Source organism: Rhinatrema bivittatum, chromosome 8 (assembly GCF_901001135.1).
Source record: "Rhinatrema bivittatum chromosome 8, aRhiBiv1.1, whole genome shotgun sequence".
NCBI lineage: Eukaryota > Metazoa > Chordata > Amphibia > Gymnophiona > Rhinatrematidae > Rhinatrema > Rhinatrema bivittatum.
In genome coordinates this window covers 196,014,383-196,037,806 of record NC_042622.1, presented here as the reverse complement: position 1 = coordinate 196,037,806, position 23,424 = coordinate 196,014,383, and the positions used below count along the sequence as shown (strand labels likewise).

Genomic DNA, 23,424 nt, shown 5'->3' with positions numbered 1-23,424 from the left:
TTAAGGTGGCCAAATAGACAAATAAAGCATCGGCAAAAGCCAGAAAGATGCTTGGCTGCATATGGAGAAGAATGGGAGGCAAAAAAAGGGAGGCAATATTGCCTCTGTATAGGTCTCTGGTGAGACCTTATTTGGAATACTGTATACAATTCTTGAGACTGCACCTTCAAAAGGATATAAACAAGACAGAGTCGGTCCAGAGGGTGGCTATTAAAATGTTCAATGGTTGTCATTGTAAAGCATATGGAAATAGACAAAGATTTAAGCATCTATAGAGGAAAAGTGAGATATGATAGAGACATTTAAATACTTCTAAGGTTTCCATGCATAGGAGGCAAGCCTCTTTCAACAGATGAGGGTAGGCTCAGGAGTAATCTTAAGAAATATTTTTTTTACACAGAGGGAGATGGATGCATGGAACAGCCTCCCAGTGGAGGTGTGGAGATTAAAACAGTATGGGCCAGATTTTAGAATCTACGCCCGATTTTATAACATGCACGCATGTTATAAAATCCGGGGTCGGCGAGCGCATGTGCACCTTGCACGCGCCGAGCCCTAGGGGAGCCCCGATGGCTTTCCCCGTTCCCTCCGAGGCCGCTCTGATTTCAGAGCGGCCTCAGAGGGAACTTTCCTTCCACCCCCCACCCCTTATCTTCCCCTTCCTTCCCCTATCTAACCCGCCCCCCATCCTCCTAAATCCCCCCTACCTTTATTTCTTTATCTACGCCTGTCTCTGGGCAGGCGTAGGTTGCGCGCGCTGGCCAAGTGCCGGTGCATGAGCCCCCGGCACAGCCGCTGTGCCAGAGACCTCTGTCCCGCCCCCGCCCCACCCACTTCCCGCTCATTTTTTCAAGCCCCGGGACATACGCGCATCCCGGGGCTTGCACGCGTCATCGAGCCTATGCAAAATAGGCTTGGCGCACACAGATGGGTTTTTAAAAGGTTACATGCGTATATTACACTGGTAACCCTTTTAAAATCCGCCCCTATATGAATTAAAGAATGCATGCGATAAATACAGGGGATTTCTAAAGGAGTGATGGGAATGTAATGCTAAATTAGTTGGGCAGACTAGATAGGCCATGCGTTTTTTTTCTGCTGTCATGTTTCTACATTTCTATTTTAATTTAAAAAATCTTACATGCTTGGGTAGTCTTGAAAAATTATTTAAACTACCAGAATGCCCATAATAAATCACAGATTTGGCAGTCCAAATATTTTAGAATGTAAAAATCACTTGGTCCATCACCTCTCCCCCTCCTGCTGCTCCTCTTTCTCACCTCCCTCATTCTTTAGTGCAATTACCCATTCTCTGCATGGGGATGTGTGTTGTGTTTGTATGGATGGATATAGGACGAGGGGAGGTCCTCTGTGTGTACATGTGCATGCAAGAGAATGTGTGTGTGCCTGAGTGAATGAGAGATGCTGCATGCATGTGAACCTCCCCTCCAAAAATAGAAGAATACAGTTCCTTATTCCCAGCCCTCAATGCTCCTTTTGTCACACCAATCTAATTGTTCCCTCCCTCACACTTCCTTGCAATATTGTTAACTCAATCCCAATTTACAGGCCAATGCAATACTGTGTGCTGGCCACAGTGCACAGCTCAACACGCAATTGGATGTGCCTATTGGATACACGTCCATAACCCCCTCAAATGATAACGCCTGCCCCGGAGCAGCTGCTAATTCTCGAGGAGCCCAAAATGTTTACAGAAAAGCAGAAAATACTGGTTTTCTGTAGTTCCTCCAACTTAATATTGTGGCATTATTAAGTCAGAAGAACCAAAAAAGAAAAAAACCTTAAAAAAAAAAAAAAAAAAAAGGAGTGCTGGCAGTTAGGTTAGGAAAAGGGACACAACTAATGAGCATCCATTTTCCTAACCCTTGACTGTGCACAGGTTAGGAAAATGGACGCTCGTAAAATTAGGCGACCATTTTCCTAACATGCTGACTGCCACCTCTCCTGGCTGCCCTTGCTGAGGAGGTGCTAGAGGTGCACAATTTCCCCCTAGTACCTCCTTTTTACCATGGCAGCCCATTTAAATATTATATTGGGTAATCAATCATAAGCACCTGTTTTCCACATGCCCATACTGCATCAGCCTTAAAGTGCTTAAAGCCTTACCCCTCCCCCTCCAGTTGCTAACTCTCACCCATTTCCATTGCTCACCCTTTTACCCTTCAGCCCTCATCGCTCCCTCTCTCACACCTCCAACTGCTCACTTCTAGCCCTCTCCCCCTTAGAAATAAGGGCTCCTGCTACTGCTGCTGCACACACTTTCCCCCCCATTGTCACTGGCACTGCAAACAGATGGCAGAGCCTGAGTCCACGACCTAAAAGCTGCCCTTCCCCCAACACAGCCATTGCCAGCATCCCTTGGCCTGAAACTCAGATGCCTTCTGTTGGTATGCTCTGTCACCAGTGCAGCCACTCTGACCTGATTTGGGGTCCCGCCCTCTTCTGCCAACAATAGCAGGTTTCTTCTGCCACTACTGTGGCCTTGGTTCAGATGCATGAGGGAAGCAGATGGCATCCTGGTTCACAGTGCGGCAGACCCCGGTTTCGACAGCCTGCTGGGGGAGGCATTAGAGGGGATGAGGGTGGGGAGGAGAGGTGCTTCATGCTGCCCAGGAGACGTACACAGCCATTGAAAAAAAGCTACCATGGCAACCCCGTTTCACGGCATTTGCTTGATCCTTAGGACAGTTACTTTTCCTGGCATTTGCTTTGACCAATAGGAAGCCTCCTACAGTGCCACAGACAAACAGGGTCCATGAAAGAGCAGCTCCTGGAACACGAGTTTTATAATTACACCCTACTGTGGGCCAGCAAGAACTGGGAAGAAAGATTATAAATATCAAAGTTAATTTTCAGTCATTTATTTCTGACACTAAAAAATCCTGTTTTCTTTCAGAAAAGACTACACACTCATGGCATCTTTTTAGGGAGCATAACATGGCTCTTTTCAGCTGATAGTTCTAGGTCTTACTGGGATTATTAAATCTTTTGTATCAGTTTATTTTGTTTTCAAGATGACAGTGAAGATTTGGCAGTGGAAATACTGTAACATGGAACACATTTTTTTTTGACATAGCAAAGTTAATAACGCCACCTAGTGATAAAAATGTATAACATACTTTTTGTAATACTTCAAAAAAGAGCTATAAAGTATCTTATTTACTGTACTGTCGGATGTATAGTACATGTATCATTGGCTTGGGTTTTGTATGCTACATTACCCTCCCTGGGGCATTAAATATGTACTGGCACTAATATACAGGTAGGATTCCTATTTGCTTCTCACTCTTGCATGTCTTTCCCTATTAAAGATGGCTACAAAGGAAAACTTGTTCTTACCTGATAATTTTCATTTTTGTAGTACGACAGATCAGTCCAGATGCCAGGGTTTTGCATCCCTGCCAGCAGGTGGAGACAGAGAAAGTTTTACTAATATTACTACATAACCACGCGTTCCACCTGCAGTTCCTCAGTGCTGACCTGTATCCAAGCTTAAAAACTGTAAACCACAAACTAATTCTCCAAACTACCATCCGCAACAACACTCCCGAGTCCAAAATCTGAAGGAATGGATCATGGAAAGACAAAGCCTGTAATTCAGAAATTCTCCTCCTAGCTAAACATATGGCCACCAGGAAAACAACCTTAAGGGTCTACTCCTTAAAGAGTTGCTCTCCTGAGTAGCTTGAAAGGAGCTTCACACAAACCCCTAAGGACGAGATTAAGATTCCAGGAAGGACAAACTTTCCTTACTGGTGGGCGTAAATTCTTTGTCCCGCGGAGAAACCGAACCACATCCAGATGAGAAGACAGAGAGGATCCCTCTACTTTGCCTCAGAGACAACCAAGAGCAGCCACCAGACCCTAAGAGTTCAAAGCCAAACCCTTGACCAAATCCTATAAGGCGAATATATGAACTTTTGTATACACGACCCATGATTAGAAAGCCCTAGCGCTTTAAAGGGCTTCATTAAAACCCGTAAGCAGCAAAAGGCGCTATATGACGGTTGCTGCAAGCCACATCACAATTTGGCCGAGCCAGGAAGGAAGGAAGGAAGGATTGGGGTGGATGAAGCCCTAGCTGTGGCTGCAGGTGGAGAATGTGAATACAAGGGGGAATGGATATGGAAACTTGTGCCAGACTGGACAAGTTGCTTTAATTGGTGGCCATTGTACTGCTGTTGCCGAGCCAGGAGAACCGGGACCTGCGCGGGGGGGACTGCTGCGAGCCACTTTCGCCGCCGGCTGCCCCCTCCAGAGGGCAGCAGAGAAGGGAAGGGGCTGAAAAGCAACAAAAGGTAAGTTGGCACATGTCGAGCCACTTCGGAAGGAGGGGATTTTCGGTTTTTAGGTTTTCATGGGTTAAAGTTGGGATCCACTTCCTGGTGTCTGTCATTTCAAATTACATTTGAAATGACAGGTACCAGCGCGCCCAGGATACTGTATAGGCGCTGTATTAAGCGCCTATACAGTAAAATGGGTTGCGCGGGCCTAACGCTTCGCAGACGCGGCTTGCATTTGCAAGCAATTTAAATAGAGTATCGAGCGGTATGTGATCAGAACTGTGCGTGCGGCAAACGAGGGTGCGCCCAGCACTGCCGCACTCTTTCTAACGCGGCCTTACTGTATCGACCCGTAAGTGTTAAGATTGTGTATTTTATTTGATTAGGTACCATTCTTTGTTAATCAGAACAGCAGCGAGTCACTCAGGACAACTAACTGTAGTGTAAATCTCCAAAGGGATTGTTTTGCACTAATTTACCTTAGAAGCACATTATATATTGCAAGGGAAGAGCTCAGTGAACCACAATCCAGTAGGAGTACTGAGAGGAGAGTATCACCTTGCTGGTGGCTGAAAGGAATCAGTAAGTTTTTGATTGGGACATTGTCTTTTTTAAAAGTATTGGGGCAAAGTTAATTATTTGGTAATATTATTTAGTATGTTGGTGTTTTTAATAGTCAGTAAGGCAGCAAATAAACAGAAGTTAGACTGTTTGTATTTTTAAATAGTCAGTCAGTAAGGCAGCTAGTAAGCAGTAGTTAGTGTGTTTATTTTTAAAAGTCTGTAAAGCAGCTAGTAAGCAGAAGTTAGAGTGTTTGTATATTTAAAAAAAAAAAAAAAGTAGCCAGAGGCTAGAAATAAGCTAGGAGCAGTGTATATCTAAGTGAAAAGGTTGAAAAGTTCAGTTCAGTTCAGTTACTCACCTTGGAAAGGTGTTGAGGTAGTGTGATTTGGTTTGATTAGGTACCAACATTTGTTAATCAAGAGAGCAGTGAGTCACTCTGGCTGACTCACTGAAGTTATACTGTTTGTATTTCCCAACCCTCCCACCCCTCGCCCACCCACCACTAGCTCATCCTTTAATTTATAGGCAGGTGCCACTTAAAAAAAAAACCCAACACCTTACTGAGAGTTTGATCATTCCCGTGTAGGCCACATATAGTGAATTCACTAATACATTAAAAGACATTAATTAGACACATTCCTACTCCCATAGCAACCTAAAACATAAGTAGGAACTGAACAAATTTGAGATGAAGGCAGTAGTCCAGCAGCAAGAGGGGGGCTTCCCAGTCTTTTGCATCAAGTGTCACATGTATGATTTTTTACCCACCGGTGAGAAATTGTACATGTGCATGCGATGCAAAGAGCTCCTGGCTCTCAGAGATCGAGTCCGATCTCTGGAGGCTAGAGTGGCAGACCTGGAGGAGCTGAGGCAGACAGAGGTATATAGATGAGACCTTCAGGGACATAGTAGCCAACTCCCAACTTCAGACTGGCAGCCCTGGTGCTGCCTTGGAGGAAGAAGGTCTCATGATTGGAGAGCATCAACCTGATGCAGCAGGAAAGGATCCTGTAGCAAGGACCTGCTCTCCAGGTGATGCATTGTCCTTTCGCACCGAGGATATCTCTCCAAGGCCTACTGCCCAGGAGGGAAGGGTTAGGTCGGCCATCATAGTTGGTGATTCGATTATTAGGAATGTAGATAGCTGGGTGGCTGGTGGGCGTGAGGATCGCCTGATAACATGCCTACCTGGTGCGAAGGTGGCGGACCTTACACGTCACCTAGATAGGATTTTAGACAGTGCTGGGGAGGAGCCGGCTGTTGTGGTACATGTGGGCACCAACGACATAGGAAAATATGGGAGGGAGGTTCTGGAAGCCAAATTTAGGCTCTTAGGTAGAAAGCTTAAATCCAGAACATCCAGGATAGCATTCTCTGAAATGCTCCCTGTTCCATGCGCAGATCACCAGAGGCAGGCAGAGCTCCGAGTCTCAATGCGTGGATGAGACGATGGTGCAAAGAAGAGGGATTCAGTTTTGTTAGGAACTGGGGAACCTTTTGGGGAACGGGGAGTCTCTTCCGAAGGGATGGGCTCCACCTTAACCAGGGTAGAACCAGACTGCTGGCGCTAACTTCTAAAAAGGAGATAGAGCAGCTTTTAAACTAGAACAAAGGGGAAAGCTGACAGTCGCTCAGCAGCGCATGGTTCGGAGAGAGGTATCTTCAAAGGATACTAATAATGCATTAGAATTAGGGCATCCCAACAGGGAGGTTCTAATTATAAGAAAAGTAGTCCAAGTGCCTGTAACTAAAAACTCAGCTGAGCTAAAAAATTCTAACTTATCCCTACCAATTAAAAATCAGAATGAAAATACAAACAAAAAACAAACTTTGAAATGTTTGTATGCTAATGCCAGAAGTCTAAGAAGTAAGATGGGCGAATTAGAATGTATAGCAGTGAATGATGACATAGACTTAATTGGCATCTCAGAGACATGGTGGAAGGAGGACAACCAATGGGACAGTGATATACCAGGGTACAAATTCTATCGCAATGACAGAGAGGAGCACCCGGGAGGCGGTGTGGTGCTTTATGTCCGGGATGTCATAGAGTCCAACAGCATGAGACTAAATGCATAAATGAATCTTTTGGGTAGAAATCCCTTGTGTGTTGGGGAAGACTATAGTGAAAAGAGTATACTACTGTCCACCTGGTCAAGATGGTGAGACTGATAGTGAAATGCTAAGAGAAATTAGGGAAGCTAACCAAATTGGTAGTGCGGTAATAATGGGAGACTTCAATTACCCCAATATTGACTGGGTAAATGTATCATCAGTACATGCTAGAGATAGAAAGTTCCTGGATGGAATAAATGACATTTTTATGGAGCAATTAGTTCAGGAACCGACAAGAGAGGGAGCAATTTTAGATCTAATTATCAGTGGTGCACAGGATTTGGTGAGAGAGGTAACAGTGGTGGGGCCGCTTGGCAATAGTGATCATAATATGATCAAATTTGAATTAATGACTGGAAGGGGAACAGTAAGCAAATCCATGGCTCTAGTGCTAAACTTTCAAAAGGGAAACTTTGATAAAATGAAAAAAATTGTTAGAAAAAAACTGAAAGGAGCAGCTACAAAAGTAAAAAGTGTGCAAGAGGCGTGGTCATTGTTAAAAAAAATACCATCCTAGAAGCACAGTCCAGATGTATTCCACATATTAAAAAAGGTGGAAAGAAGGCAAAACGATTACCGGCATGGTTAAAAGGGAAGGTGAAAGAAGCTATTTTATCCAAAATATCTTCATTCAAAAATTGGAAGAAGGATCCAACAGAAGAAAATAGGATAATGCATAAGCATTGGCAAGTTAAATGTAAGACATTGATAAGACAGGCTAAGAGAGAATTTGAAAAGAAGTTGGTCGTAGAGGCAAAAACTCACAGTAAAAACTTTTTAAAATATATCCGAAGCAGAAAGCCTGTGAGGGAGTCAGTCGGACGATTAGGTGATCGAGGGGTTAAAGGGGTACTTAGAGAAGATAAGGCCATCGCGGAAAGATGAAATGATTTCTTTGCTTCGGTGTTTACTAAAGAGTATGTTGGGGAGATACCCGTTCCGGAGAAGGTTTTCATGGGTAATGATTCAGATGGACTGAACCAAATCACGGTGAACCTAGAAGATGTGGTAGGCCTGATTGATAAACTGAAGAGTAATAAATCACCTGCACCGGATGTATACACTCCAGGGTTCTGAAGGAACTAAAAAATGAAATTTCAGACCTATTAGTAAAAATGTGTAACCTATCATTAAAATCATCCATTGTACCTGAAGACTGGAGGATAGCTAATGTAACCCCAATATTTAAAAAGGGCTCCAGGGGCGATCCAGGAAACTACAGACCAGTTAGCCTGACTTCAGTGCCAGGAAAAATAGTGGAATGTGTTCTAAGCATCAAAATCACAGAACATATAGAAAGACATGGTTTAATGGAACAAAGTCAGCATGGCTTTACCCAAGGCAAGTCCTCCCTCACAAATCTGCTTCACGTTTTTGAAGGAGTTAATAAATATGTGGATAAAAGTGAACTGGTAGATGTAGTCTACTTGGATTTTCAGAAGGCGTTTGATAAAGTTTCTCTTGAGAGGCTTCTAGGAAAAGTAAAAAGTCATGGTATAGGTGGCGATGTCCTTTTGTGGATTACAAACTGACTAAAAAGACAGGAAACAGAGAGTAAGATTAAATGGACAATTTTCTCAGTGGAAGGGAGTGGGCAGTGGAGTGCCTCAGGGATTTGTATTGGGACCCTTACTTTTCAATATATTTATAAACGATCTGGAAAGAAATACGACGAGTGAGGTAATCAAATTTGCAGATGATACAAAATTGTTCAGAGTATTAAATCACAAGCAGATTGTGATAAATTGCAGGAAGACCTTGTGAGACTGCAAAATTGGGAATCGAAATGCCAGATGAAATTTAATGTGGATAAGTGCAAGGTGATGCATATAGGGAAAAATAACCCATGCTATAGTTACACAATGTTGAGATTACTTACCTGATAATCTCGTTTTCCTTAGTGTAGACAGATGGACTCAGAACAAGTGGGTATAGTGTGCTCGTGCTAGCAGTTGGAGACGGATCTGACGTCAGCACGGGTACATATACCCCCACAGGAAGTGAAGCACTTCAGTAATCTTCCTTGCAAAAGCTGTCATGGATATATGTGTACTGACGATCAATGAAATAGTGAAACAGGATTCCCCTGACCGATTGATATCAACTGGAGACCGCCAGCATTTCTCAACCGAAGGCGTCGACACCTGGCAAAGGGGACGCTCTTATGTAAGCAAATGACATGGCCTACCTTGAATCGGTGAAACCCATGTATACCGGCAGCCGGGCGGGATGCTGAGTCCATCTGTCTACACTAAGGAAAATGAGATTATCAGGTAAGTAATCTCAACATTTCCTAGCGTGTAGCCAGATGGACTCAGAACAAGTGGGATGTACAAAAGCCTTACTCCCGGACTGGGCGGGAGGCTGCCTGAGGACCGCGTAAGTCCGCCCTCGCAAATGCTGTGTCCTCCCTGGCCTGGACATCCAGACGGTAAAACCTGGAGAAGGTATGGAGGGAGGACCATGTCGCCGCCTTACATATTTCTGCAGGCGACAGCATCCTAGATTCCGCCCAAGATGCTGCTTGGGCTCTGGTAGAATGAGCCTTGAATTGTAGAGGTGGTGACTTCCCGGCCTCTACGTAAGCCGCTCTGATAACTTCTTTAATCCAGCGGGCGATGGTGGGCTGAGAGGCCGCTTCTCCTTGTTTCTTCCTGCTGTGCAGGACGAACAGATGGTCCGTCTTTCGTACTTCTTCTGTCATTTCCAGATATCTGGGCAGCAATCTGCCGATGTCGAGATGGCGTAGTAAACGCCCTTCTTCTGATTTCATCAAACCCGCCGTGGTTGGCAAGGATATGGTTTGATTGAGGTGAAATTGTGAGACTACCTTCGGCAAGAAGGATGGAACCGTGCGAAGATGGATAGCCTCTGGAGTGATCCTAAGGAAGGGATCACGGCAGGACAGCGCTTGTAGCTCTGAAATACGGCGTGCAGAACACACTGCCAGCAGGAACACCATCTTCAAAGTTAGCGAATGGAGAGACAGGCCCCGAAGGGGTCTGAAGGTGGATCCCGCGAGGAAATCCAAAACTATGTTGAGGTTCCACAGAGGCACCTGCCACTTCAGTGGCGGACGAATATGCTTGACTCCTTTCAGGAAGCGATAAACATCTGGGTGCGTGGCAATGGTCTTGCCGTCCCTCTGGAGACCGTAGCAAGACAGCGCAGCCACCTGAACCTTGAGGGAGAGACCCTTCTGAAGTCCATCCTGCAGGAAATCCAAAACAATAGGGATTGTGGTCGCATGTGGATTGGTGCCATGAGTGTCGCACCAGGCTTCAAATACTCTCCAGATCCTTACGTAGGTGAGGGATGTGGAAAACTTGCGAGCTCGGAGGAGTGTATCTATCACCGGCTCTGAGTAACCTCTTTTCTTCAGCCTAGCCCTCTCAATGGCCAGACCGTAAGAGAGAATTGAGCCGGATCCTCGTGGAGGATGGGACCTTGACGTAGCAGGTCCCGGAGAGGAGGCAGGGGAAGAGGCTCCCCTGCCAGCAGTCTTCTCATGTCCGCGTACCAGGGTCTTCTTGGCCAGTCTGGTGCCACTAGAAGAACTAGGCCCCGGTGCTTCTGAATCTTGTGGATAAGGGTGCCCAGCAGGGGCCACGGAGGAAAAGCATATAGCAAGGTCCCTGGAGGCCATGGCTGAACCAGGGCATCGATCCCGTGAGAGAACGGATCTCGCTTGCCTCTGAAGTATCTGGGTACTTGAGCATTGGACCTGTCCGCTAGTAGGTCCATATCCGGAATCCCCCAGTGATCTACAATCATCTGGAAGGCTGTGGGCGACAGCTGCCATTCCCCCGGATTTAGGCTTTCTCTGCTGAGGAAGTCTGCCGTGGTGTTGTCCTTCCCGGCAATGTGGCTGGCGGAGATGTCTTGTAGATTTGCTTCTGCCCAAGCCATTAGGGGAGCTATCTCTAGGGACACCTGTCGGCTTCTAGTGCCGCCCTGATGGTTGATGTATGCCACCGTGGTGGCGTTGTCGGACATCACTCTGACTGCCCGGTTCCGCAGTCTGTGAGCAAATCGCAGGCAGGCTAACCGGACTGCCCGTGCCTCTAGGCGGTTGATGTTCCACCCCGACTCTTCTCTGTTCCACCGCCCTTGTGCGGTGAGTTCTGCGCAGTGTGATCCCCATCCGCTCAGGCTGGCATCTGTGGTGAGCAGAATCCACGTGGGGGAGGACATCGTCGACCCCCTGCTCGTGTGGTTGGACTGCAACCACCACTGCAACTGGGTCCGCACTCTGGCTGGTAGAGGTAGATGCACGGAGTAATTCCGGAAGCGGGGGCTCCATCGAGAGAGCAGGGAGCATTGTAGAGGTCTCATATGGGCCCTTGCCCAGGGTACCACTTCCAGGGTGGATGCCATGAGGCCGAGAACCTGCAGATAATCCCAAGCTATGGGCCGGCTGGCTCCCATCAAGGACCGGAGACGCGTTTGAAGTTTGAACCTTCTCTTGGTGGTGAGACTGACTTTGTCTGCCTGGGTGTCGAACTGGACTCCCAGGTATTCCAGTGATTGGGAAGGCTGTAGGCAACTCTTGTTTAGGTTGACTACCCATCCCAGACTTTCCTGAAAGGCGATCACTCTGTTGGTTGCCCGATGGCTCTCCCCTCGTGATTTCGCCCTGATCAGCCAATCGTCTAGGTAGGGATGGACAAGGATTCCTTCCCGTCTGAGCGCCGCTGCTACCACTACGATCACCTTAGTGAAGGTCCGCGGCGCCGTGGCTAACCCGAAGGGCAAAGCCCAGAATTGGAAGTGTCGTCCCAGAACCTTGAAGCGTAGGTAGCGCTGATGATCCGGATGGATCGGGATATGCAGGTAGGCTGCTGACAAGTCTAGGGCCGTGAGGAATTCCCCTGGCTGTACTGCGGTCTTGACTGAGCGTAGAGTTTCCATGCGAAACCTCGGGACCCGTAAGTATCGGTTGACTGACTTGAGGTCCAATACGGGCCGGAAAGTGCCCTCTTTCTTGGGTACCATGAAATAAATGGAATAATGCCCAGAATCCATTTCCCATGCAGGTACTGGGATCATGGCTTTCAAGGACAGGAGCCTCGTCAGGGTAGCTTCCAATGCTGCCTTCTTGTGAATTGGACACGGAGATTCCACAAACCTGTCTGGAGGGAGATGAGGGAAGTCCAGAAAATAAAAAAGTAGTACTGGAAAACATGCTCAGCGAGCGTGCAGGCTCTCCAAACTGCTTTGCAGACGGAAATTACTGAAGTGCTTCACTTCCTGTGGGGGTATATGTACCCGTGCTGACGTCAGATCCGTCTCCAACTGCTAGCACGAGCACACTATACCCACTTGTTCTGAGTTCATCTGGCTACACGCTAGGAAATGTTAGGTTCCATATTAGGTGCTACCACCCAAGAAAGAGATATAGGCGTCATAGTGGATAATACATTGAAATAGTCAGTTCAGTGTGCTGCGGCAGTCAAAAAAGCAAACAGAATGTTGGGAATTATTAGGAAGGGAATGGTGAATAAAACGGAAAATGTCATAATGCCTCTGTATCGCTCCATTTTTAGACCCCACCTTGAATACTGTGTATAATTCTGGTCGCCGCATCTCAAAAAAGATATAATTGCGATGGAGAAGGTACAGAGAAGGGCGACCAAAATGATAATGGGAATGGAACAGCTCCCCTATGAGGAAAGACTAAAGAGGTTAGGACTTTTCAGCTTGGAGAAGAGACGGCTGAGGGGGTATTTGATAGAAGTGTTTAAAATAATGAGAGGTCTAGAACGGGTAGATGTGAATCGGTTATTTAGTCTTTCAGATAATAGAAAGACTAGGGGGCACTCCATGAAGTTAGCATGTGGCACATTTAAAATTAATCGGAGAAAGTTCTTTTTCACTCAATGCACAATTAAACTCTGGAATTTGTTGTCAGAGGATATGGTTAGTGCAGTTAGTATAGCTGTGTTTAAAAAAGGATTGGATAAGTTCTTGGAGGAGAAGTCCATTACCTGCTATTAATTAAGTTGACTTAGAAAATAGCCACTGCTATTACTAGCAACGGTAACATGAAATAGACTTAGTATTTGGGTATTTGCCAGGTTCTTATGGCCTGGATTGGCCACTGTTGGAAACAGGATGCTGGGCTTGATGGACCCTTGGTCTGATTCAGTATGGCATGTTCTTATGTTGGGTTTGTGCAGATACGCCTCTGTCAAATCTAGAGAAGCCAGAAACTCGCCTCTGTGAACTGTCGCTATAACCGACCTCAGGGTCTCCATTCAATAACACGGTACCCTGAGCGCTGCATTTACCCTCATTAAGTCCAGTATTGGGCGAAAGGTGCCTTCCTTTTTTGGAATGATGAAGTAAATGGAATATCTTCCCTTGCCTCGCTCCTTGCGGGAAGCTAGAATTACCACTCCTAGCTTCCGCAGTCAGTCCAGAGACTCTCGAACCAAAGTTGCTTGTTTAAGGGGCCACAAGGGGAAACTAGAAACAAATCTTGGATGGGCCGAGCAAATTCTAATGCATAGCCATCTCTCACTACACTGAGAACCCACTGATCTTTAGTAATTTTGGCCCAATCCCCGTAAAACTGCGCCAAGTGACCTCCTAAGACAGGAATGAAGGAGTGGACCAGCCTCACCTCACAATCCCAGCTGATCTACCACCTGTGGTCTTCAGCCTCTTCGAAAGGACTGACCCCTGAGAGAGAATTGCTTTTGTTGACCTGGAGCTCCACTTGCCGGGCGAGACCTCCTACTATCCTGAAAGCGAGACCAAGCTTGAAAAAAACTCTTGCCCTTAGGCTTATCCTCTAACAACCTGTGCACCTTATTTTCGCCCAGATTCTTCATTAACTGCTCCAGGTCCTCAACAAGAGTCGGCCTTTGAAAAGCAGAGACCCCCAACTGAGACTTGGACGACACATCCGCCAACCAGTTACGCAACCATAACAACCTCCTGGCTGATACCGCAGACACCATAATTCTAGATGAGGTTCTTACTAGGTCATACAGAGCATCCACCCCGTAAGCCACTGCTGCCTCTAAACGCTCAGCCTTAATCACCTCACTAGATTTTGACTGATCATTCTGCAGCTGCTTCACCTAACGCAGACAAGCCTGCTTGTCTGGTACAAATGGCTGCTCGTAAACTCAGAGCCAACACCTCAAAAATCCTCTTGAGATGTACCTCAAATTTACAATCCTGAATATCCTTCAAAGTCACGGACCCCACAACCGGAATACTCGTCTTCTTGGTAAAGCCAATACCGCAGCATCATCTTAGGATAGGAAAGAAGGTCCAACATCTGCTCAGGCAAAGGCTAAAGCTTCGCTATAACCCTCCCTACCCTCAAGCCAGCATCGGGAGTACCCCACTCTCAATCTACCAGCTTCTTTACAGACTCATGATATGGGAAGGCTTTTGCTGCACCCCACAGCCCATCCAGGACTGGGTTCAGACTCTTCCAGATCTGAATCCTCCTGCAGGACTTTGACACCCAGCTCGTCAAGAACTTGAGGAATCAAAAGGCTCTAGCTCCTCCTTGCGAAACAAGATGGACCACCTTAGGGTCAATCTCCTTCGGAAACCATAAATCTCATCCAGATCATTCCCAGAGCCGTGCTGTCTGTATCCGGATCAACCACCTGATCGTGTACCAGAAGCGCCCTTGGGAGCATCCTCTGAATCAATCTGACCCATTAACAGCGACTCCTAGAGACAAAGCAGGGCCCAACAAACAGCAGACGAGAGAAGGTCGCTTTCTCTCGAGACTGATCTGGTCTGGAACCTGCTGCCAGAAGCGCAGAAGGCTGGGCCGTCCCCAGACTGGACGCAACTGCGTCCTGGTGAGCCAAATAGGCCTCATTTAAAAGCAACACAAAATCTGTGGAAAAGGGCCAAGAGGCGCCAGCCAATGGCTGCGAAGACCCAGAAATAGGCAGAATGGAAACATCTTCCTCATCTGCACCCACCTGGAGACTGAACAAACCGGGGATAGCCTCAAAGGAAAATCCTCCCCCCCCCCCTCCGCAGTAAAGACTGCATTAGACTTCAAAATGGCTGCCGTTCCTGCACCAATGGAGAAAGAAGCCTCAACCCAGCACGAACCCAGACACACAGGAGGGACAGGGGCGGGAATCAGCCTCTTCTTTTTCATGGCCGTTGGGCCATCAGATGGCCCCTCACTGTCCGATGAACAGCCCAAAATTAGGCCAACCTCGCTGAGCTGCGCAACATGACACCCATGACGAGAAGCTTTCCTTCCAACAGCCAACAAGCCCGCAGACTCTACCACCACAAACTCCAGGAAGCCATCCCCTCCTTTCCTTCTCACACCTTTTTTTTTTTTTTTAACTCAAACAAACTTTACAAAACCTACTAGGCTGGAACATGAAGCTGCAAAAAACAAAAGGTACAAACTATAAAAACAGCTATCCTGAGCCTGCAGCTGCCTCGTGAAGGGGAGGGATCTGGACCACCAGATTTAATACCCCACGGAAGCAAGGAGTGAGCGCACAAAAGGGTCACCAGCCCCCAGCTCAGTCACCTCAACCAAAAGGGATGGTCCTTTCAGGACCCAAAAACCCTTTGGGAGGAAGGCTCGTAAACCCAATTTAGTCTTCTGACTGCAGAACTGCAGGTTTTGCACCATTTACCATCTGCTAGAGACAGAGAAATACTGAGGAACTGCAGTGTGTGCCAGAACTGCAGTGCCAGTAAAACTTTCTCTGTCTCCATCTGCTGGCAGGGATGCAAAACCCAGGAGTCTGGACTGATCTGGGTATGTACAGAGAACAAGCGCTTTAGTTATTTGAATAAGATATCACAATTTCTCTTAAAATATTGATAAATACATCCAAATTGGTAGGCTGCGTTTGCCGTTCATTTTCCTTAGCAAGTTCAAAACAGAACTCTACTAGCAGGGTTCAGTAACGAACATTTCTCAAAACCTTCACTAAATCTCTGGGATGAATCAGTTTATTGTGGTCCCAAGTTTTGAACATAAGAACACAAGATATGCCATACTGGGTCAGACCAAGGGTCTATCAAGCCCAGTATTCTGTTTCCAACAGTGGCCAATCCAAGTCACAAAAGTACCTGGCAAGTACCCAAACATTAGATAGATCACAAGCTACTATTACTTATTAATTACCATCACAGCAGTTTTGCCCACATGCTCCCTTCAATGAAGAGCCAAAGCAATTTATTTGCAAACCACACAATGCGAAGTTGCACATACCTCTCAGTGACTTGCCATGGATTGAAGCCCCCTACGGTCTCGTGAGAAGTAAGTCGGAGGTGCCGCTGGTACCTGTCGCAGTAATCATGCACGCTCTGCAGCATCTGCCTGGGGATGGAGAGGAACGTGCGGCCCTTGTTCATCCATGCCACTTCCTGGGGCAAGGGCCGCAGAGCGTCACTTCTGACCTCCGATTCCTCCTCCGCTGCTACATCTTCACCGAGAGCTCTGAAAGACATAAGCTACAGATATCACGCTTGCGAGGTCTTCTATCTCCTTTCACGCTGGAGTGATATTCAGTCTCGTGGCAAATCAAATAATGAACTTACTCCTTTCTGGATGTGGGTGTGTGTGTATACACACACTCATCCTTTACATATGAACATCATAACCTTATTAAAAAAGAATGAAAACTATTATGAAATGCATTTACGCATCAATGAGACCTCACTGTGAAAACACCAACTTGCTTCATCCCTGACTCTATCACTGTACTACTACTTAATGCATCTACAGTGCTACTAGACATAAGCAGCGCTGTACAGATACACATAAGGCAGTGCCTGCGGTGGAAGGGCTGGGGATACTGAAGAGGTAATGTATAAAGCCCCCAGGGGAGGGAGTCCCAGTGGCTGGACTTTGGATCCATGACCGCAAGGCTCCAAAGGCCACAGGCTGAGAACGGTCACTGCAATGACTGGCCTAGGTGAGCTGGGAGAAGGATATAAAACAGGAAATAAATCCAGGTAAATATGCATGATGCTTCGTAGCACCACTGAGCAACAAAAGCGGGTCCCAAATGAGCTGGATGACCAAAAGAGCGGAACAAAATTGCCAGGCCAAAAAAGGATCTTAGAGCGAGAAGCACAAAGTGAAGCAGGTGTGCTTCTGTTCATTTGTAAATACGCACACGTGAGCAAGAAGTTAAAAAAGCATGTAACCCACTGATATTTCTGTGACTTTATACAGAGGTCAGAGATAGTTCTTTGCCACCTATGATACCATTAGTCAGCAAAAAGGAAAGCTTCATGGCGGTTGAAAGGAAATGTTAAGTAATTATAATTTAATTGCACAGTTATCCTGCTGTTACTTTATGTTACACAGGGATTACAGCCTGAAGAAAGGGAGCTCTCCTTGTTCTCTTTGAACAAAGAATCAGGGCAAGCAACCTGCTGCTGTCAATGAAATATGTCCCTAAAACTTGGCCTTCAGGCTAATACTGAATTCAGCCCAGCAACACTGGAGACTGGGGTGCTCTTTTGGACCCTCTCTGAAAGCCTTATCTATCAGAGATCAGGGTGTTCTTTCGGTAAGAGGTGGCAGGACAGTGATCCAGGATTTTCTATATACTCCTCCACCCATTTATCCTTTCTAGATGTATGCATCACTGTACACATATGACAGTCCTGCCCCAGAAGGTAGCCATGCACCTCTTAAAGAAATCCTTGCTTTCATTAGGCCTCGGGGGAGAATACACCAGAGAAGAAAAAACAAATAAAAATCTCCCTGAGGGAAAACATTGGTGGCTCTCTTGGAGGGGCAGGTCAAGGTGGGAAGGGAGTGCAAGAGGAAAACAACAACAACAACAAAAAAAAAACCCAGAGACACGGTGGCCGAGAATCGGCATGATACCCCAAACCTGCCACTAATGCAGAGCACCTTCCAAATCCCCTGACTCCCACCGCTGCATCATCCTTGAGCCACGGGGTGAGACTGATCCCCAAAAGCATCAGTACCCACTAAGCAGGCTGAACAGCAGATGCCAGCGGTCGTGGGCATTATCCAGCCCTGAAGTACTGACTGCAAACAGTCCTCCATGCACGCATCCCCGAGAGCCTCAGCCAAGCCACAGAGTCCAATCGGAGGATAATAAGGCGGCCAGGCCCCAAAATGGCACAAAGCCAGGCTCACGCGACAGCACTGAAAACTTAACCAGTGTGACCCAATGGTCCTCTCTCCTAAGCATGGAGCTGAGGTACTTACTACATGCCATCTTTCTGTCCCTGGAGAGCCAGTCCTCCTCCTAACGTTACCAGGAGCCATTCCTCCTCCTAACATTACTGAGAGTGACTCAGCCCTTCTTGTCCTTTTCTATCTATTTTTGGGGACAAATGGCAGGCGACGGAGGGGGAGCAGAGAAGAGGAGGAGGCCAGAGGAACTTCCTCAGCAAACATCAACTACTGGCTCTCTCTCTTTTTTTTTTTTTAAGAACTTCTTCCCCTCCCAAGGTTCTACCTAGTCCCCTCAAACTGGGAGCCATCCAAAAGAGCTTGCAATGCTGGCCAGAGGTCTGATAATACTTGAGATCCACTCAACTTGCTGCACCACCAGTTCCTACCATATGCTGGAGGCAGAAAATACAGGATTCCTTCTGGGCTGCACCACCCCTACGTAATGGCGATGAAGTCATGTAAGGAAAATAGTGTTCTCTGCCTCCATCTGCTGAAAGGGGGAAACAACCCATTGGACTGGTGTTGCAGGATGAGATGGAAGGGAGGAATTTTAAACTTTCCCACACTGCCTCAAAGTCCACAGGTACTTTCTACGTGCAATCTTTGCACCAATTTCCAAACAGGCATCCTTTCACTTTGAAAGTATTTAGTTTTTAATTAAACACTCCAACCAGCAGATGGAGATGGAGAACAGTGACTCGTTGACATCCCTCTCATATCAAGAAATCAGCCAGCCAGTACTTTTCTTCAAAAGCCAACTGTGGACAATAAACCACCTAAACGTTATTGCATCCTACCAATAATCACTATTCAAAATAGAACATTCTTCTATTACTTATTTCTTTTTTTTTTTTTTTTTTAAACATTGGACTCAACTCCGCCAACAATAGTCTCATAGGAAAAAAAACTGTAAAACGAATATCATAGAACGAAACTCACCAGGTATCACGCAAATCCATGATCCTCACAATACAATATATTCCTTAATAAGGATTTCTCAAAAGAGAATAGAGTCAACTGCCTCAAGGCAGCCTAGGGCGGGATGGTGGACTGGCTTGCTCTACTTCGAGGAAATGAAATTATCAGGTAAGAAGTAATTTCACCTTCCTCTCCATCTGGGCAAGCCAGTCCACACCAGTGTGATGTATGAAAACTACTCCCCAGAAGGGCAGGAGGCTGCCTGAGGCCCAAGCAGAATTGTCCTAGCAAAGAACGAATGCTCCCACGCAGCCAAATCTAACTGATAGTATCTGGCAGGCGTATGCAAGGAAGATCACTTTGTTGCTCTACAGATCTCCACAGAAGAATGCAAATGCAATTCCGCCCAGGAAACACCTGCGCCCATCTGCTTCGGAAGAGGCTGCCCAGCATCCATACAGGCCACTGTCACCACTTTCTTAATCCACTGGGCACAGTGGCACCAGAGGCCACCCTTCTTCACTCCTTGGTAAAGGAGAAAGAGCAGATCTGTTTTACGAAAGACATTGGTAAGCTCCAAATAACGCATTAAATGCTGTCGCACATCCAATGGCCACAATTTCCTGAATTCCTGTCTGTCCAAATCCCTATTTAAAGGATAGTAAAAAAAAAACAAACCTCATTCAAATGAAAATCTGAAACTACCTTTGGAATAAAGGCAGGTACTGTCCTTAACTGAACTCTATCTGGCGTAATAACCAAAAAGCAAACTTGCTCTTTTCACATAGATAAGCAGGATGAATTAGCCATGCTGTCTGGGAGTCCCCAGCTAGCATCTTGAGCGAAAGGTTTACGTTAAGTTTGTGATATTTCATGAGCTCAAGATGCGAAAGAAGAATGTGGACAGTCCTTGGTTATATAGATGATTCAGGAGGTGCCCGCTTCTAGGATCTGTTTGCCCATGGAAGCATCCGCTGCTGCGAGTTTGTCCAAACAGTAATGAGCAGTGAAGGTATGGAGTGAGGACCAGGTTGCAGCTTTGCAAATGTCCACTATGGGAATGTCACATAGGTGGGCTATGGAAGCCGCCACAGCTCGCACCTGGTGTGCTTTAGGAGAATAAGTTAAGGATTCTGAGCGTCTTTGGTAGCAGAACTGAATACAGTTTGTGATCCAGGATGATAGAGTTCTTTTTGAAACTGGTAACCCTAGAGCATTTGGGTTAAAGGAGAGGAAGAGTTGCGACGGTCTAGCATCTGAAGCAGTCCTCTGCTTATAGTAAGCCAATGCTTGTTTGCAGTCTAGCGTGTGTAGTTTACGCTCAGCTTCATTGGTATGAGGCTTTGGGAAATAGGTTGGAAGAGTTATCGATTGATTAAGGTGGAAAGAGGAAACCACCTTGGGTAGGAAGTTAGGATGTGTTCATAAGGTGACCTTATCATGGTAGAATACTAGATATGGAGAGTAGTGGACTAGTGCTTGAAGTTCACTAACACGTCTTGCCGAAGTAAGCGCCACTAGAAAGAATACCTTCCATGCTGGGTATCTGGGGTGGCAAGTAGCCAGAGGTTCAAAGGACGGCAACATAAGTTGTTCCAGAACAAGGTTTAAGTCCCACGGTACGGGGGGTTTATGTATCGGTGGGCGCAGACGTAAGATCCCCTTCATAAATCTGGAGATGAGAGGGTGAGTAGATAAAGAGTTAAATAAATAAATAAATAAATTGTGTAGAGAACAATAAGCTGTTATAGCATTTAGGTGGACTCTGAGGGAGGCTGTGGCTAGACCTTTTTTGATACAGAAGGTGAAGATAACCAAGCAATTTGTTTTGGGTCCATGTTCCTGTCCGAACAACAAAAGGCATAACTAAACCATTTTCTTCTGTAATTTAATCTGGTGGAAGGTTTCCAGGAAGAAATCACAATATCCTCTAGGTGAGATGGAAGGTCTAGATTTTGAAATAATATCCTTTCAATCTCCACACTCTGAAGTTCAGAGAGGAGTGAAGTGGATGTAGAAGGGATCCCCCTTCTTGGGTTAAATGTCGAGGGCTGGTTCCCAGCGGGAGTGGAGTGTCTTATTGATAGACAAATTAGGTATGCATACCACGGTTGTCTGGGCCATGCTGGAGCTATTAGAATGAGGTCCGCATTTGTCCATGATGCATTTCTGGACTGTGCAAGAAATCAGCAGTATTGGTGGAAAGGCGTACAGTAGGCCCTCTGACCAGTTTAGGAGAAATGCATCCTGCAGCTCCCATTCGCAGGGGTGAAATATTCTGCTGAACTTGTCTGCTCTAGTGTTTTTTATGCCCGGTAAGTAGGTGGCTTGCAGGGCAATGGAATTGTTGGATGCCCATTCCAAAATCATTATTGCTTCCTTGCATAGGGTCCAGGAACCGGACCCTCCTTCCTTGTTTATATAGAACATGGCCACCTGATTGTCTGTGTGGATCATAACTGTTTTTCCCTGTAATATGAGTTGGAAGGCTCAGAGAGCAGTTCTAGCAGATTTATTTGTTGAGTACTCTCCCATGTGGACCAGAGGCCTTGAGTTTGAAGGCGGGTGAGGTGAGCACCCCATCCCTTTGTTGAGGCATCTGTGGTGAGTATGATATGATGAACTGGGGGTCATAGTGGGGCTCCCAATGTTAGAATTGTGGGTGCCAGCCACCAGTCCAAGTCCTGTTTCATGCTGAGCGTGATGGAGACAGGAGCAGAGAGGCTATTGGAGAATTGATTCCATTGAGTCTTTAGGCCCCACTGAAGACGTCGCATGTGGAGACGTGTGTGGGGAACTACTTAGATCGATGCTGCCATATGTCCGAGAAGTGTTAATATTTGTCGAGCAGGAGCAGTGGTCGAGTGTCTTAAGGTATGAGTGAGAGTTCTCAGTGTCATTTCTTGTGTCTCGGGAAGGAAAGCTTTGTCCTTTAAAGTGTCGATATGGGCTCCAATAAACTGCAATGCTTGCGTGGGATGCAGATTTGATTTTTCATAATTGATCAGGAGTCCCAAACCATCCAAGCATTGAATGGTCATGAGGAGATTGGTCTGTAGAAGGGAAGGGCTGGGTGCTACTAGAAGCCAATCGTCCAGATAAGGAAATATTTAGATGCTCTGTCGTTGTAGGTGAGCCACCGCTACCGCTAGGCATTTCGTGAAAATTCTGGGAGCCGAGGAGAGGTCAAATGGAAGTACCTTGTATTGAAAATGTCGATCCATCACCGTGAAGCAAAGGTACCGCCAGGAGGCCTTGTGAATCGGTATGTGGGAATAAGCATCCTTGAGATCTATGGAACACATCCAATCTTTGGGTTGAATAAAGGGTAGGATGGATTTGAGTGATGTTATCTTGAACATTTCTGTCATCAGGTGTTTGTTGAGGACTCTGAGATTTAGGATAGGACGGAGTCCTCCTGATTTCTTTGGAATGAGGAAATATTGGGAATAAAAACCTGTGTGATGGTTCAGGTATGCACTGATGTTGTAGGAGGTTGTTGATTTCCAGGTGTATTTGCTGAGAATGTACGCCCTATTTCTTTGTGTGTACCAAGTGTGGCATAGGGGGAGAAGATAGGAAGTTGAGGGAGTAACCTTCCTTTATTATCTTTAAAACCCAGGGGTCGGTTGTGATGGCAGTCCATGCAGGTAAGAAGTGGAGTAACCTGCCTCTGACTGGAAATGGTAGCGGTGGTGTGGGATTTCCTAAAAACCTTGTGAAGGTTTAGGTGGAATTTGGTCCTGAGGAATCCTGGGTTGTTTTGGAGTCCTCTGATGTTGTCTAGGCAGCTGAAATTGCGAAGTTTGAGGGTGTGCAGTGGAATAATAGGTAGGCCGTGAAGGAAGATAAGGCCTAAAAGGGCGACGCTGATACTGCGGCTTTCGATAGCTTGAATAATACCTTCTAGAAGAGGAAAACTCTGATGGAGTAGTTAGCGACTGGACTGCTAACTTCTGCTCCTTTAACTGTGCTACAGTTTCCCGGAATTGGTCGCCGAATAAGTTGTCAGGTAAGCATGGGAGGTTCGCTAACTTTTCCTGAACGTCCTCCCTGATGGCACTTGCTCTCAGCCATGCAATTCTCCTTGCTGCGATGGCATTTGCTGTAGACCTCGCGGATGTTTCAAATGCTTCATATACTGTACAGATTAAATGTCTCAATCCTTCCACCATGTGATGGAATTCGTCAGGTAGGTGTTGATCAGGAGATCCCTCCTGAAGTTTTGGCTTTAAGGCTTGCAAGCACTCGAATAAATACTGTGTGATTGCAAACTGGTGCTATTGGTTTTTTTGCGTCAAGCATATGTGATTGGTATGCTCGCTTACCAAAATCATCCATGTA

At 46.3% G+C, this 23,424-nt stretch overlaps 1 protein-coding gene across 7 annotated transcripts in view; it reads right to left on the bottom strand.

Annotated features, from left to right (window-relative positions):
• The window catches only part of KIAA0753 (KIAA0753 ortholog), a 155,217-nt gene that overhangs the window by 5,477 nt on the left and 126,316 nt on the right, over window positions 1-23,424 (bottom strand). For all 7 annotated transcript variants that reach the window (XM_029612390.1, XM_029612389.1, XM_029612394.1 and 4 more), the window contains one exon: window positions 16,210-16,437. In XM_029612390.1, coding sequence (XP_029468250.1) covers window positions 16,210-16,437 — 228 coding nt within the window. The remainder of the gene's footprint in view (window positions 1-16,209; window positions 16,438-23,424) is intronic.